Source organism: Lepisosteus platostomus, chromosome 11, assembly GCF_059453375.1.
Source record: "Lepisosteus platostomus isolate fLepPlt1 chromosome 11, fLepPlt1.hap1, whole genome shotgun sequence".
In the NCBI taxonomy this organism is placed as follows: Eukaryota; Metazoa; Chordata; class Actinopteri; order Semionotiformes; family Lepisosteidae; genus Lepisosteus; species Lepisosteus platostomus.
Window position 1 is genome coordinate 44065160 of NC_142621.1, and position 12946 is coordinate 44078105.

Genomic DNA, 12946 nt, shown 5'->3' on the forward strand with positions numbered 1-12946 from the left:
ATTTTATTTGAAGCAGATTTCTCCTCTGAACTGCGGGAATCATCTCATTCTCCGAGCTTGGATTCCCAAATCTTTGGGAGGTCAGGAATTGGGCATCACACTGTCCGAACTTCCTGTTGTTTGGCAGTTATCTATATTCCGTACAGTTTATCTCGGCGAGTTCGGTTGCTAATATGGTAGCAAGGTACAGTAGTTTCACGCAGAGCAGAAATGTCCGTCCACACAGAAAACCAGCCTCGGCAGCATTTCAAGAGAAGGATTCTGATGAAACATGATGTGTTGGGGGTGGCAGGTGTCAGATGAAGAACTTGTATTCAGAGGACAAAAAAAACAAATGTGAAAGCAACTAAACCATCATACTTTGCTGCCAACATCAGTTTAAAATCTGAAGCCCCTCTTTTTTCTTGTGGTGTTGTGCTCATCTGAAATGTTTTTTTTTTTAAGTGGAGACCCCACTTCAGTCTCCCAATGGCTTCTCAGCAGGTCTCATAAGAAACCATGAAAAAGGGTGATTTTTTAATGTTCTATCTTCCAAGTCTGAATGTTTAGAGGTAGCAGACTGTTGTCTGTATTCTGTCCCTCATCCCTGCTTTTGTTGCTTTCATCTGCTTACTCTATTTCTCTCTTGCTGCATTCTGCTGTTGAAGCAGTTTAACAACCACTTGCCTCGGACAACAGAGAACTGCTGTCCAGCTGAGATCACGTCACTGAATAACGCACCTTAAATCGATTTACTTCAAGTGCACATCTTCGTAAATACCCAGGAGATGCCGAGGACCAGACAAGTCGATGAAAACCTTAGGCTGGAATTTCAGACCACATGCCTGCCTGTCTGGTTTGACGTCCGCTTGCCCTCAGAAAGCACCACACCTGTCCTCTCCTCACCTTCTGTCCAATTAGATTAAAACAATGGACTCATTTCTGTAGAAGGAGAATACACTTCACCATGATATTCTGTCTGAAGAAATGCTCGACCAATGGCATGCCTGTACTGAATATAAAATAGAGAAGGTAGGCAAAGCTCTTGCATTCTACAAGTAGTTTGCCTCTTCCTTCAGAAAAGGAGAAAAAAATAGTCAAAACAAACTAACTCTCCTAGTTGGCTATTCAAAAGCTTTCTGTGTAGAATGTGTATGCAGTCAATCAGATAGGACAGTTTAACATTCCCTTAACATTTTACAATTTTAAATGATTAAACCTTAATCTGGTTAAAGTTCCTTAAACGTCAGCAAGGAAAGAGGAACATGCTCCCAAAAGATCCTAAATGCCTTCACGCATTTGTCCTACATCTTTTGCTTTCTGCTCCCTTTGAACTCTGAGCTAGTCTGAAGAAGCTCTTTTCTCAGGCTCTCCAAATTATACAAAATGCCAGCAGGCTCCTATCTCCAGAATGACAACAACAGCAATAAAACAACAAAATCTATTTGCCTGTTGTGTCCACCGTTTTTTCACTAACCCCAAAGGGATTTGTATTCTATAGGCAAAGAACAACAAATAGAGTATTGTGAAGAGAAACAGGACCTCTGTCATGTAACCTTCCCCAGCTGCTTTTTTCCTAACCCCTCCCAATTTTATTCTGGTATTTAACGCCTCTGCAATATTCCAAAGGCCAGTCATTCCAAGTACACACACACACATTCTCACACACTCCAGCAGAGACAGAAATGGCTCCATTGTCTAGAAGTCTTCGCTGCCTGGTACTGGAGACTGGTACTCAGACACTAGGCCTATTCTAAAGTGCACAGCTACTTAAGGAAGCAAGATGATAACACCACATTGCAATTTCGGTTTTTAATTTGTTTGAAGCACACTTTTTCCTTTCAGAAACCGAAATCTGAATTCCCTTCCCACTTCACGGATTTTTCAAGCAGGTCTGCACCATAGAAATAAAAATACGGTACAGATGTACGCAGGGCCCCAGTCTGTTCTGTTGTGTAGGCCGAGGTTGAGAAAATGCTTTGCACAATACCTTTGATTCATATTAGGCCCATATGGACCTAGCACTGCCTCTTAGCAGTGCTGTGATGTGAAAAGCATGGGGGTGGCTGTATCGCTATTTCTGCTTGCAGGTTCATTAGCTGTAGCGCAAGTCTATAAGGATAGGAATGTGATTGAGTAGGAATAAATTGAGCCTCTCAAAGATGGGGATAGAGAACTGTTGTTATTATTCTTGCATTTAATAGGCTTATTTGGTTTATGACAAAAAAAATCCTCTTATTGTATATTATAACCATTCAGGCACTTCTAAGCCGTCAGTATAAGGTCTTATATTCAGTTAGTTACTGTACATACATAAATTCTTCTATTAAAGGGCACATTAAATTTAGGAAATTTCTGGAAGCTTGCAATATGCTCTGGAGTACATATTTTAGCAATACAGCTGTTTTCTGCATCTGTGCAATTTAAGCCATGGAGCTCTTTTGAAAGAGGACGAATGAGAAGACTTTCCTGCTGCACAGCTGCAACAGACTGTCCCTGGCCTCCCTCTGGAAAAAGGTCTGAGCATTGGAACAAGAGGCGATCGGAGGGGGATTCTTGGAAGAAGCCCCTAAACTGAACAGGGAAAAAAAAATCCACCACACCCAACATCTCCCCCCATTCTACAGCGGACATAGAAGAGCAGAACAATTGGTTAGTAGCTTTCTGATCCAAGAAGTACCTGGTTTTCACATCCTGGGATTCACAACATATACTGTATGCATACTGTAGCCTTATTCACTTACACTTAGTACACGTTGGTCACAAGTTACGCAACATGCGAGTTACCACAACTGAGGTTTACAGAAAGGTGTTTGAATGGCTTTCAGCTAATGGGCCAAATAACGATCAGAGTATCCAATATCCTAACTTCAGATTCTCAAGAATGTTTCACTTAAACACATAAACAGAAACATACTAAACAGAAAGCACTGTAAGCAGTTCTCAGTTTACCAAGGCATAGTAATAAGCAATTCAAGTGCTGCTGTGTGGTTCAACCAGTATAGGTGTTCTTTTTGAGCAAAGGTTGAGTTTTACAGCTCAGATTAAGACTGACCCTGGGTCATGTCACACGCTGAATGGGATTCGCCATGTGGTAGCACACAACTCAGAATGCTGCCATACACAGGAGCTGCAATTTTGCCAAAAAACCTCCGGCTCACTAAACCCTACCCAGCCTTGCAGTGATATCACTGAAGGATGCACCACTCCTCCAATCAGTACTAACTCTCCTGTAAGGCATTGTGGAGCTTCCAGCAAGGGAAAAGGTGAACAGATGAATCAATAAATTCCTTCTCTGCTTTGTATTTTCTCCCTATTCCTCCCTACAAATCTTTAGTACAGAAGTTCTTTATTAAACAAATCCTTATTTAGCACAGAATCTGGGGTATAAAAGACAACTCATTATTCCAAATAACATAGGTATTAAATGGAAAAAAGTTAAAGAACTAGCCATCTTATTGACTGATTCCCATCCATTTGCTTTTTATATCAACTGTACATGAAGTAACCAGTTCCATAAAGTTTGTTCTATAATGATTTTCAAACTGAACAACAGTATACATTTAAAACCATTATCAAATATTAAAATACCCCTGAGAGATCTTGCTTAAACTGCTGTATTAAAAGATATGAATTCACCTTGTTACTCAGGGTTAAGGATCTAAAAATTTGGAAAGGGCATTCTAAGAAAAGATAAAGTGCAAATGCCCATATATGTCCTACCTGACACTATTAAAATCTAAACTGACTGCCAAGATGGAAAATTGCCTCTCATCATAAAAGTCCTGCAGTATATTAGATGAAAGCTAAAGATTATATTTAATTATTTAATACGGTTTGTTTTGTCTTTCGTTTCCCCTACAGATACTGACAAGATAGAAGCTAATTTCATAGGCAAGTCAGGGTAAATTTACAGACTGGAGACTGACAGCCTCATCAGTCTCCACCACCACTGCAGTCATCATATGATTGATTCCACAGTTTAATGACCCAAGTCAACACAAGCAATAAACAATAACCCATTGTTACCACCAGCACAAGACAGACACATTACTGTGGTCAGTTTCTTTCATTTATTTCAAAAAGCATAAACATGCATACCACAAGGATTTGATGTAGGCAGGCTGTTTTACATTATACACTTGCTATTGAAAGTACGATTCAGTTGAAGCCCAGAGACATGTAGTGTCCATTTTGGGAAAAAAAACCCACATTCCATTTGGGAGTTGTGCAATTTCTTGGGAGGCACTGATTTAGAATCAAATCTATCACATCTTACCTGATCTTCCAGGCTGCTTTGACACAGGAAGTGAAACCTCAGTGAGGGGCAGGATGTAGACTTCAGGCCCGTTCTGTGAGGCTGGAGAGGCGAGGGTGGAGAAGTCAGCCTGGTACTCCTCTCCCTCTGTGTTCTCAAACTCCTGCACAAAAACAGGGCAACCATCAGCCAGCCTACCCTCCATTTCTGCTCAGCCGAAAGGCACAGGATGCTTGTATGGACCCACACTTTCAGTACACCTCCAGGAGCTGTGGTGTTTTCTCTACAACCAAAGCAGCGCCTGGAAATCTGGTTAATCAACCACCACAAAAAGCAGCATCGGCACAAAAACATGGAACGAGATAAGCTGACATACTGTAAGAGCAAAGCTGAAGGTTTTAGCACTTCTACAAATGTCTGTCATCCCTTTCTGCTTTGATAATCTGAGCACACTATTATAGAATGCTGGACCAAAAAGTTCAAATATTAACAATTATGAAACACAAAATCTCGCACATGTCCTTATAAATCCTTACTGCCTGTAACATTTTGAAACATTAACAAAAATGTGGATGGCACACTTTGATACAACAGATTACACCAGTCTTACAAGTACGCCACAAAATATAGAAAACCTCTGTCGTAGGGATGAGCAGTTTGTCTGAATGGAAAACTTCGACCCCTCCCCCGCCTCCACTGCCCTTTCACCCATCCTGCATCCTCTGGGCCCCTTGTCAAACTGCTTCAGTTCTCACACGGCCTGCCTTGGCCTCTGCAGTATAAATGTTTGTTGTTTTTTTTTACCAGGGCTGCAGGATGCAGAGCAATCCTCTTCTCAAAGAAAAGTAAAATCACAAATACTGTTCAAAGTTGTCTCGAGAAAACAAGAGTCTCAGCAGGGGTCTATTAACCAACAGAATAAATGCTTTGATCACAGTTTCGAAAGAGCAGGGGAATCTACAAAATACTTTTTCCACTGTTAGGCAAAGAGAAAACACTGTCTGAGAACATTACAACATGAGCAGAATTTAAATATACTGCACAGTCCTCAAATGAACTCATTTCACATTACTGTCAATATCTCAATGGTTACTGCACCAAGAACACCCTTACATGCCTAACAGTGCTGTTGTTTACTTCTATATAGAAGCACCAGACTAAGAGATACAGTATCTAAGCAAACCCGCATCCTCATTACTTGGGAAAAAAAAACAACACTTTTCATGGAGAAAACATTTCAATTAGGGAACAAGTTAGCTAAGTAATCTTAGCTAAGACTAATTATTAACTCCAGTGGTAACGCATTCTAAAGTAACCCTACAAACCCCCAAATAGAGCATTTGACACAGACATCCATTGTAGCCCGTTATGGTGACACAGCGCCACCTCATGACTGAAGGCTAGCCAGCTGTGTTGCGCCAAGCCCTGAAATAAGAAGTGCTATAACTTTAAGCCACCAACTTATTCTTTATCCCCAAAATCTATAGCTGTTTCCAGAGCAACACATCACAGCCAATATGTTTGAATCACCAGCTGCGCTCTTGTTTTTCCTAAGATGCCAAGACAATCATTTCACACAGGATGTTTCTATATTAGTTATATTAGTATGACAGTTACCAGCAAACGGGTCTTTTTCCAGATGTCTTTACCCAAAGAATGTTACAGATTAAGGGATAAACTGTGAGCATTAGAAACTTTAGGTCCAGAACCATCTACTTGGTTTTTGGGTTATGTCTAAAAAAGTGCACATGAGATTAAACTGCAAGAGCCTGGAAGAGAAAGGACTTGAACCAGGAATCTCTGGTTTATAAGGATTTCTATCTAAACCACTGGATCATCTTGTCGATCACTGCTGTTTTTACTTATCATACTAAAACACCAATGCACAGGAATACTGAGTTCCTTCGAAACTGCACCTCTCTATACAACCTCACACCTGAAGAAGGCTCCACGACCGAAACGTTGTGTTTTCTTTCGTCTTTCTTTCAGCATGGAATAAACCTATTACTTGTTCCTCTCTATACAATACATACTTATTTTCCACTTTGCATTAGCCAAATATACTGTTGAATATTTCCTTACCTGGTCCAGAGTCGTATTCTGCACTATGTCCTAAATCCACTTCTCTAAAGAGTCTTGAGGTTCTCGGTATCGAGAAGGACACAACAAGGGTCCCTCACCCCAATGTCTATATGCTCCTAGACTGCGAGCCATTGAACTGGGCTTGGACCTGACCTTCAGGACTGCATCCATCCAAACTCCCATATCACTGTCAATCGGCTCTCTTTTATAATCCCAGGATGCTGGGGCTGCCCTTCTGAATCTGAAGCATGCTGCCAGCGGGTCATTGTGTTGAAAGAGGCTCATTGTTAGATCCCTCAAAAAGGGGAATGTTCTGGTGCTGTTGGGACGATCCTGCTCGCGGACAGGACCCAGGGAAAGGAGGAGCCAGCTCCAAACACAGAGCCAACTCCTCTGTTTTTACGGCCCGAAAAGAAAAAAAAAATGCAAGGCATTACAGAAAAAAAAATAGAGAGAGAAAGGCAGAGGACGAGAGAGAGAGAAGCTTTTTCACATTCTGTGCTCATGACATCACCCTTCCCTCTCTGTCCCAGGAACATGTGCACAGCAGTCACCGGCCCAAACACAGAGTGTGGAAAATTTAAACAGAGCCTGAGAATGCTTTTAAAGGAAAATATTAATGAAAAGATTCCCTCCTCCACTGTGCACACTGGAGAGAGGCACCCTCTCTTTCCAGACATGGGGCCCAGCTACAGGATGCCGTATAAAGGGAAGTGCTTCTTTATTCTTATTTTGGGAGGGGGATGTTTTCATGCTTTTATAACACTTCTCTGTTCATTGCTGCCAAAATTATAAGCTATTAATTCCTCTAGTGTCTCAGCTTCCACTTCTCCACCCCACAGCTTCCTAGTAAACCTGATCTAAGCACAAGAGTCAGTTACTTACATGTGTTTCCAGCACAAAGAACGGTGCCAGACTATATCAATGTCGGAGTTCAGACTGCCAGACAGCAGCGCAAAAACTTCATATCCCCTTGATTTGATTAAGTTCAGCTGCAGTACCTGCTCCACCAATTACAGCTAACAGGAGACAAAGGACTGCCACCTGTGAGACTCAAAGGATGACAGTTGCTAGGGGCGGAAGTTACTTTTTAATTACTTTCGCTGCCTTTAGGAGGAGTCTTTAGGGTTGTGGATAAAATACAAATAGAAACCTCAAAAGGATGTACAGTAGTAGAGGATTAGTCAGATGAACACCACCCACTCTCTCCCTGACAGATGCACCAAATGCATACAGTCACAATTATCGAGTCAGCACACGTGTAGAGATGGGTACTATAAATGTAGGCTCCATGCATTATAAGGTCAAAGCGTTCTTGTTTCATGCTGCCTTGACCCACTTTTGAATTGTGCTCTAGAATGTATTAAATCCATCCCACGTCTTACCTCCATTGACTATCTGAAAAGCTCTAATGCACTTACAGGACATGTTCTGTAAGCCTTCTCTTTCAGGTGTGCCATTGGTTTTATCAGGAGCATTTTCAGCATTACTGCGGTTCAAAGGACCACCTACTCATCCTTTGCTAGCTGGGAGAAATTTTGAATTGCCTTCTGAATGAATACATACCTGCAGTTAAGAGAATTACTGCAGGGGCATGTAGAGTACAAAAAGATAAACCTTTGTTTTAGATATACTGTAAAGCAGCTCTTCTGCTATACTCAGTGTTTGAGCACAGAGCTCAGGAACAGTGAGTAAAAAGACTGTGAACGCCCTTACGTTAAACCTCTAGGTGAAGCTTAAGTTTTAGAACAGAGCCTTGCATTTTACCATTAGCATTCAAGCACAGAGTATGAATAAAGTTTTGATTTTAGCTTGTACTTGCCTTTTAATGTGTTTTCTGACTACAAACCTTCTGAAGTAAACTTGGGGAAAAAAGCAATTAACAACATTTTTTGTTTTTGTCAATCTGAATCGGTCTTTATGGTAGAAAAAGACATCCCGTTCTGATTTTACAAAAGTGAGAGCATAGATTTTAAACAAAATCATCCACCCAAGCCAATAGGCTTTATCTAAACCACCGTTTTAATTTGATTCACTGATTTAACAACTGGGAATCACTGGACAGCACTGGTGTTTTATCAAACAGGCATTTTTACTGAGTGTCAAAATGTTGAAGCTATGCAGCAGGAAGATATCAGCATACAGCTCAAGGCAGATGGGTGAAGTAAGTATTTTTTAATGCTTAAAATGTGGTTAACACTGCAAAAACCAAACACAAATAAGAGTGTGAGACAACACAATCTCTTCTAATCCTGCATGAAAGCAGAGGGCCCAATACCGAGGGCAGCCACACACTGACCAATAATATTAGCACAGCCTCTCTCTAAAGGAGATGTTCTGGTCACAATCTGTTTCCCTGGAGAGTGTGGCAAAGCTGGGATCTTCAGTACCGGAAAAACCTGGAGCAAAGTGTTTGAGATGATGAAGGAATGTTTATTGACTACATTTGCAGAGCTTCTGTTATGTACTGTTATGTACTGTAACTACACATCGTAGTGTGTAGACATCACGCTCATCTCATAATCCACTCTTGCTCAATTTATTGTAATGACTTGTTTATTAATAAAAATAGACAAAAACAACATAAATTGTCCCTGTTAACTGCCGATGGTCTAGTGACAAAAGAAACCTAATTCCTGGATTCTTCCTGATGGGGGATATCAGCCTATATCCAGATACGTTAACTCTGGTTAGAAGGTTAATCTCTCTCCATAAAAACCCCTTTAGTACACATTGGGGAATTAGAGGTGTAGAAAATGTTTAAAACAGGTGGAGGCACAGAAACATTAATGGGTCAAGTTTGAATCTTAGATGGTCCAACAACCTTTGTGCATTCCAACATTTTTCTTTAGCTTCAATCAAATCTACCATAGTGCACGTGAAGTCACACCATGAAGTGGTATTATCGTTTTTACAAGGGATAACCAAAGGATGCATGTCCAAAAACCTCCAACAGGGGGCGAGAGAGCAGGCAGTCTCACCTTGAAGCCGATGTCCCCCTTCTTGCAGCACAGGCAGGCCAGCATGAGGAAGATGAAAGTGAAGAGTCCAGAGAAAGAAACTGCAACCACTGCCAGGGAGGAGGACCAAGAGAGCTCACTCAAGGGGGCACCATCTGCAGGTCAAAAGAGGAAATGTGTTTAAAGATAATAAGCAGCAAACAACAGTGCACTTGATAGTCCTCCCAACAATTTAGAGTTGGGGGTGGTGTTCCAGTAGTCATTGAGGGCTCTTATTCAGCAAATACTGTACCACTTAAGTTACCGACTTAAAACCCATGGAAAATAGACTAATGATTAACACTTGATGGAAGTATTTCAATTTAGATTTTAAAGTAGCTTGGAGAACCTACTGGATGTCAGTCTTCAGCGATTTTAAAAATATGGCAAAAAATGAAGCCAAAGTACTATGTCCATTGTGGGTGGCCTACACATCTGCCACCTCTGCTCTCTGCATGATTCGTTTCTTTCACGTTCTGCTACCCCACTGTCCCAACTCTGATCGCAAAAACGGTGACTGGATTAAACCCAGGCTTGGGTAACCTGAGCAAACGTGTCTTCTCCCTGACAGATGAGGAGCATAGGGCGTCAGAAAGGTTGATTTCTTGGTTTCGCTCCACAGCCAGACACAAAGTGACAATGACATGTTTTGCAGTGGGGGCTGTAAAAGACTGTCATTTTGCATTTTGTGGAAAAGCATTCTGACAGGGATTGGCAGCCCAGGAGAACAGGAACTGCACGGATAAGGAAGGCGTAAAGATGCACTATGCACCTAGTCTTTCCAAATCTGGCCTAGCTATAAACTTGACTATTTCCATAAACCTTTAATTAATCTTAGATAACAAAACTGATTTTGAGCAATTTTTCCTCCTGCTTTTTGTCTTTGCAAACTCGGACAATTGCAGCTGTCACTGCCTCTTTAATAAATATTTCTCGGTTCTGAGAAATGCATTAACCTCTTGGAGGTTACCATGGGAACAGATTGGACTGTTGGCCCATCACGTCAGATTGCTTTCAGCTGTAAATCTCCCCATTTTTTTCATATCCTGCTGCCAGTTTCCTCCTGATCCCCTGACAGCTGTTTCTCCTCCTAGGCCCTGCTCCCCTCTGAACAGCAGAGAGCACTCATGAACGAGGCAAGGAAAGGCAGACAACAGGGATGGTGGAAGAATAATTTTTCAGCTAAAAAGCATCTCATGTTGTGCATCACTCATAACCATGGGAGCATGAAAAAGCCATCAGCCTCCTCAGAGGCCTCGCATATGTGTGTATCAGTCTGCCTACAATTAGATCTCCAAAAAATTACAGTTATCCCCAAAAAGATGATACTGACATAATACCCCAGTTACCACTTCCCAAGCATCAATCCACAATGCATCACAGTACCATATAAGCATACCAACCAAGCTCTTAGACTAGCCTTTCTGGCACAGGCAAAAGATCAGCTGTGGAGTCTAGGCCTCAATCTGTACATTTTGACCCGCTGTATTACCATATACATTAAATCTGTTTTGGCTTTATAATCCTGTAACCCACATTTATACTAAACTCTATACATTTAGTAAACAAACACAATCAATGTAAATATGATTATATTAAGTAGGAGCAATGCCGCCACTGTCACCTCCTTCTGAGTTTTTGGCACATTTCAGACCTGAAATACGTAGTTCTAAAAATAAAGTTGCACATCTGCAACACAAGATAGTCCAGTAAAAGTTACCCGGTATCTGCTTTAAAGATTTTTTGAAAAAAGCCCTAATGTAAACTGAAATAATTTTTTGGTAATAACAGATTATTTAATCCCTTTTTTCAGAAAGGTTTCTGTAATTCAAATTTTGTGAATAATGCATAGTACAACTACTATACAGTGCATATGATATATCAACTGCATATGTAGTTGGAAACTATAGCATAGCAAGTGATTTATGGCATAATGGTCTAAACTGAGTGTAAAGGCACATCACTTCAGCACTGAGCAAGTTTATTAATTTTTTTCTTTACTCTTCAGACAAACTACAAAGTGGCAGCAGCATGCTGCATAGCAGGGATTAGAGGTGCCTATAAATATTTGAAGAGTACACACTATCTTGCATGCAATCAAAATTACAATAAACCACTTAACTCAAGCTAATGGGGTCTTTATTAAAGTCCTGTCTAAATATTAAAAGAAGTGATTGATATTCTCCTCAGCACATATCCACTTTGCTTATTTGCAGACATATTTCCAGCTAATAAGTCAGCGCCTACAGGACTGATGTGGGCCTGTAGCACACTGTTGTGCATCAGAGAGTTCTGATAATTTGGAGCAGTATTTCCTCATTCGCTTTTAAAAGTCTTGTCTGATGTGGGCATCTTCTCTGCACTTAACATCGCATAGCCACACACACACATACATGACAGCACAAGATTGCTCAGACCTGAACAGACAGACACCCTGGCCTTTCAAACACTACACTGGCTAGAAACGAGCAACCAGGGTCAAGATAATACATTTCTTTTCTAATTGGATGCCCATGTGCCACAATGAAATACTGATAAATTTGTACCACACAATATTACGTTTTTAGCAGGGATATAGCATCGTTTTTAACTAGATAGAAAATAAGGCGCAGTAGTTAATTTTGAGCCGAGTTAAAATGGGGATAGTGAGGATTGTTGAACAAGTTGAAAACGAGTGTGTTCTATTTTTTGTTGTGTTTGTCCACTGGTCATGGCTCAATGAATTCAAAGCAGGCTTGTACTGTAAAACCCACAAGGGACAATAAAGCAGTATCACACAGCAAAACAAGTATAAAGGCACAGAGAGAGATACAGGTTGTCAGATCAATATTATCGACCGCTCCGCTACTCTCCCTAATTAATCTGGGAATTGCAGACAATATTCTTCTCAGAGCTAGGAAGAAGACAAGGCTCACCCTGCTAGCTTGCCTAGAGGAGTGGACTTCATTTTAATAGTTCTGACTGACTCGCTTTCCCTGATGGAGTGTAATAAAAAAATTCTCAAATACTTTAAGCCAAAAGGAAATTTTAACAGTTGATTAGACCAGAAACCAGTTGAATTCTCTTCATAACTGAGCCTTTCAGTTTTCAGGACTCCGAACGACAGACAGCACAGTTGATGACTAAAAGATGAAGTAAAGGGGGGCCAAAAATAAAATGGTACAAATAAAAAGTGAAACAGTCAAAGGGGCCGAATAGTTTTGATAACCATTTCATAGATTTTGAGCGTGACCCAGTGCTTTTAAATACCTTTAAAATATTTTTTTATCTTTAAGTAATTAAAACTAGAAGTCTGTCTGGAATTGGATTAGAAAGGTATAGTACTTTAGGGAGCTGCAGTCCACAAATGCCCCTGAGTCTTCATCCACAATGGACTCCTGATCCTAGTATCATTACCGGGAATAGTCATTGATCTCTTGGGTCTGTCTACACTGGTGAGGGTGCTTCCCTGGTGGGTGGCATGCTTGCCTTCTTATCACAGCTTTATCTGTACATCTAGTCTCTTTTTCTCAGTCTGCCAGTCTCTTATCAGCCCCTAAAATACAGTAGCTCCCAGGGGCTCACCCAGCACATATACACGAACCTAGCAGTGCACAAAGACACTCATTCATAAAAGCATCTATCTAGA

At 40.9% G+C, this 12946-nt stretch overlaps 1 protein-coding gene across 4 annotated transcripts in view; it reads right to left on the reverse strand.

The window, feature by feature from the left end:
• The window catches only part of lmtkb (lemur tail kinase 1 b), a 50011-nt gene that overhangs the window by 16939 nt on the left and 20126 nt on the right, over positions 1-12946 (reverse strand). For 3 of the 4 annotated variants that reach the window (XM_088599894.1, XM_088599893.1, XM_088599896.1), the window contains exons 2-3: positions 9301-9434; positions 4259-4400 (exon numbers count right to left, since the gene is read on the reverse strand). In XM_088599894.1, the coding sequence (XP_088456020.1) occupies positions 4259-4400; positions 9301-9434 (276 nt within the window). Of the gene's footprint in view, positions 1-4258; positions 4401-6319; positions 6738-9300; positions 9435-12946 lie in introns of those variants that run through there. The other variant, XM_088599897.1, reaches the window with a different exon arrangement.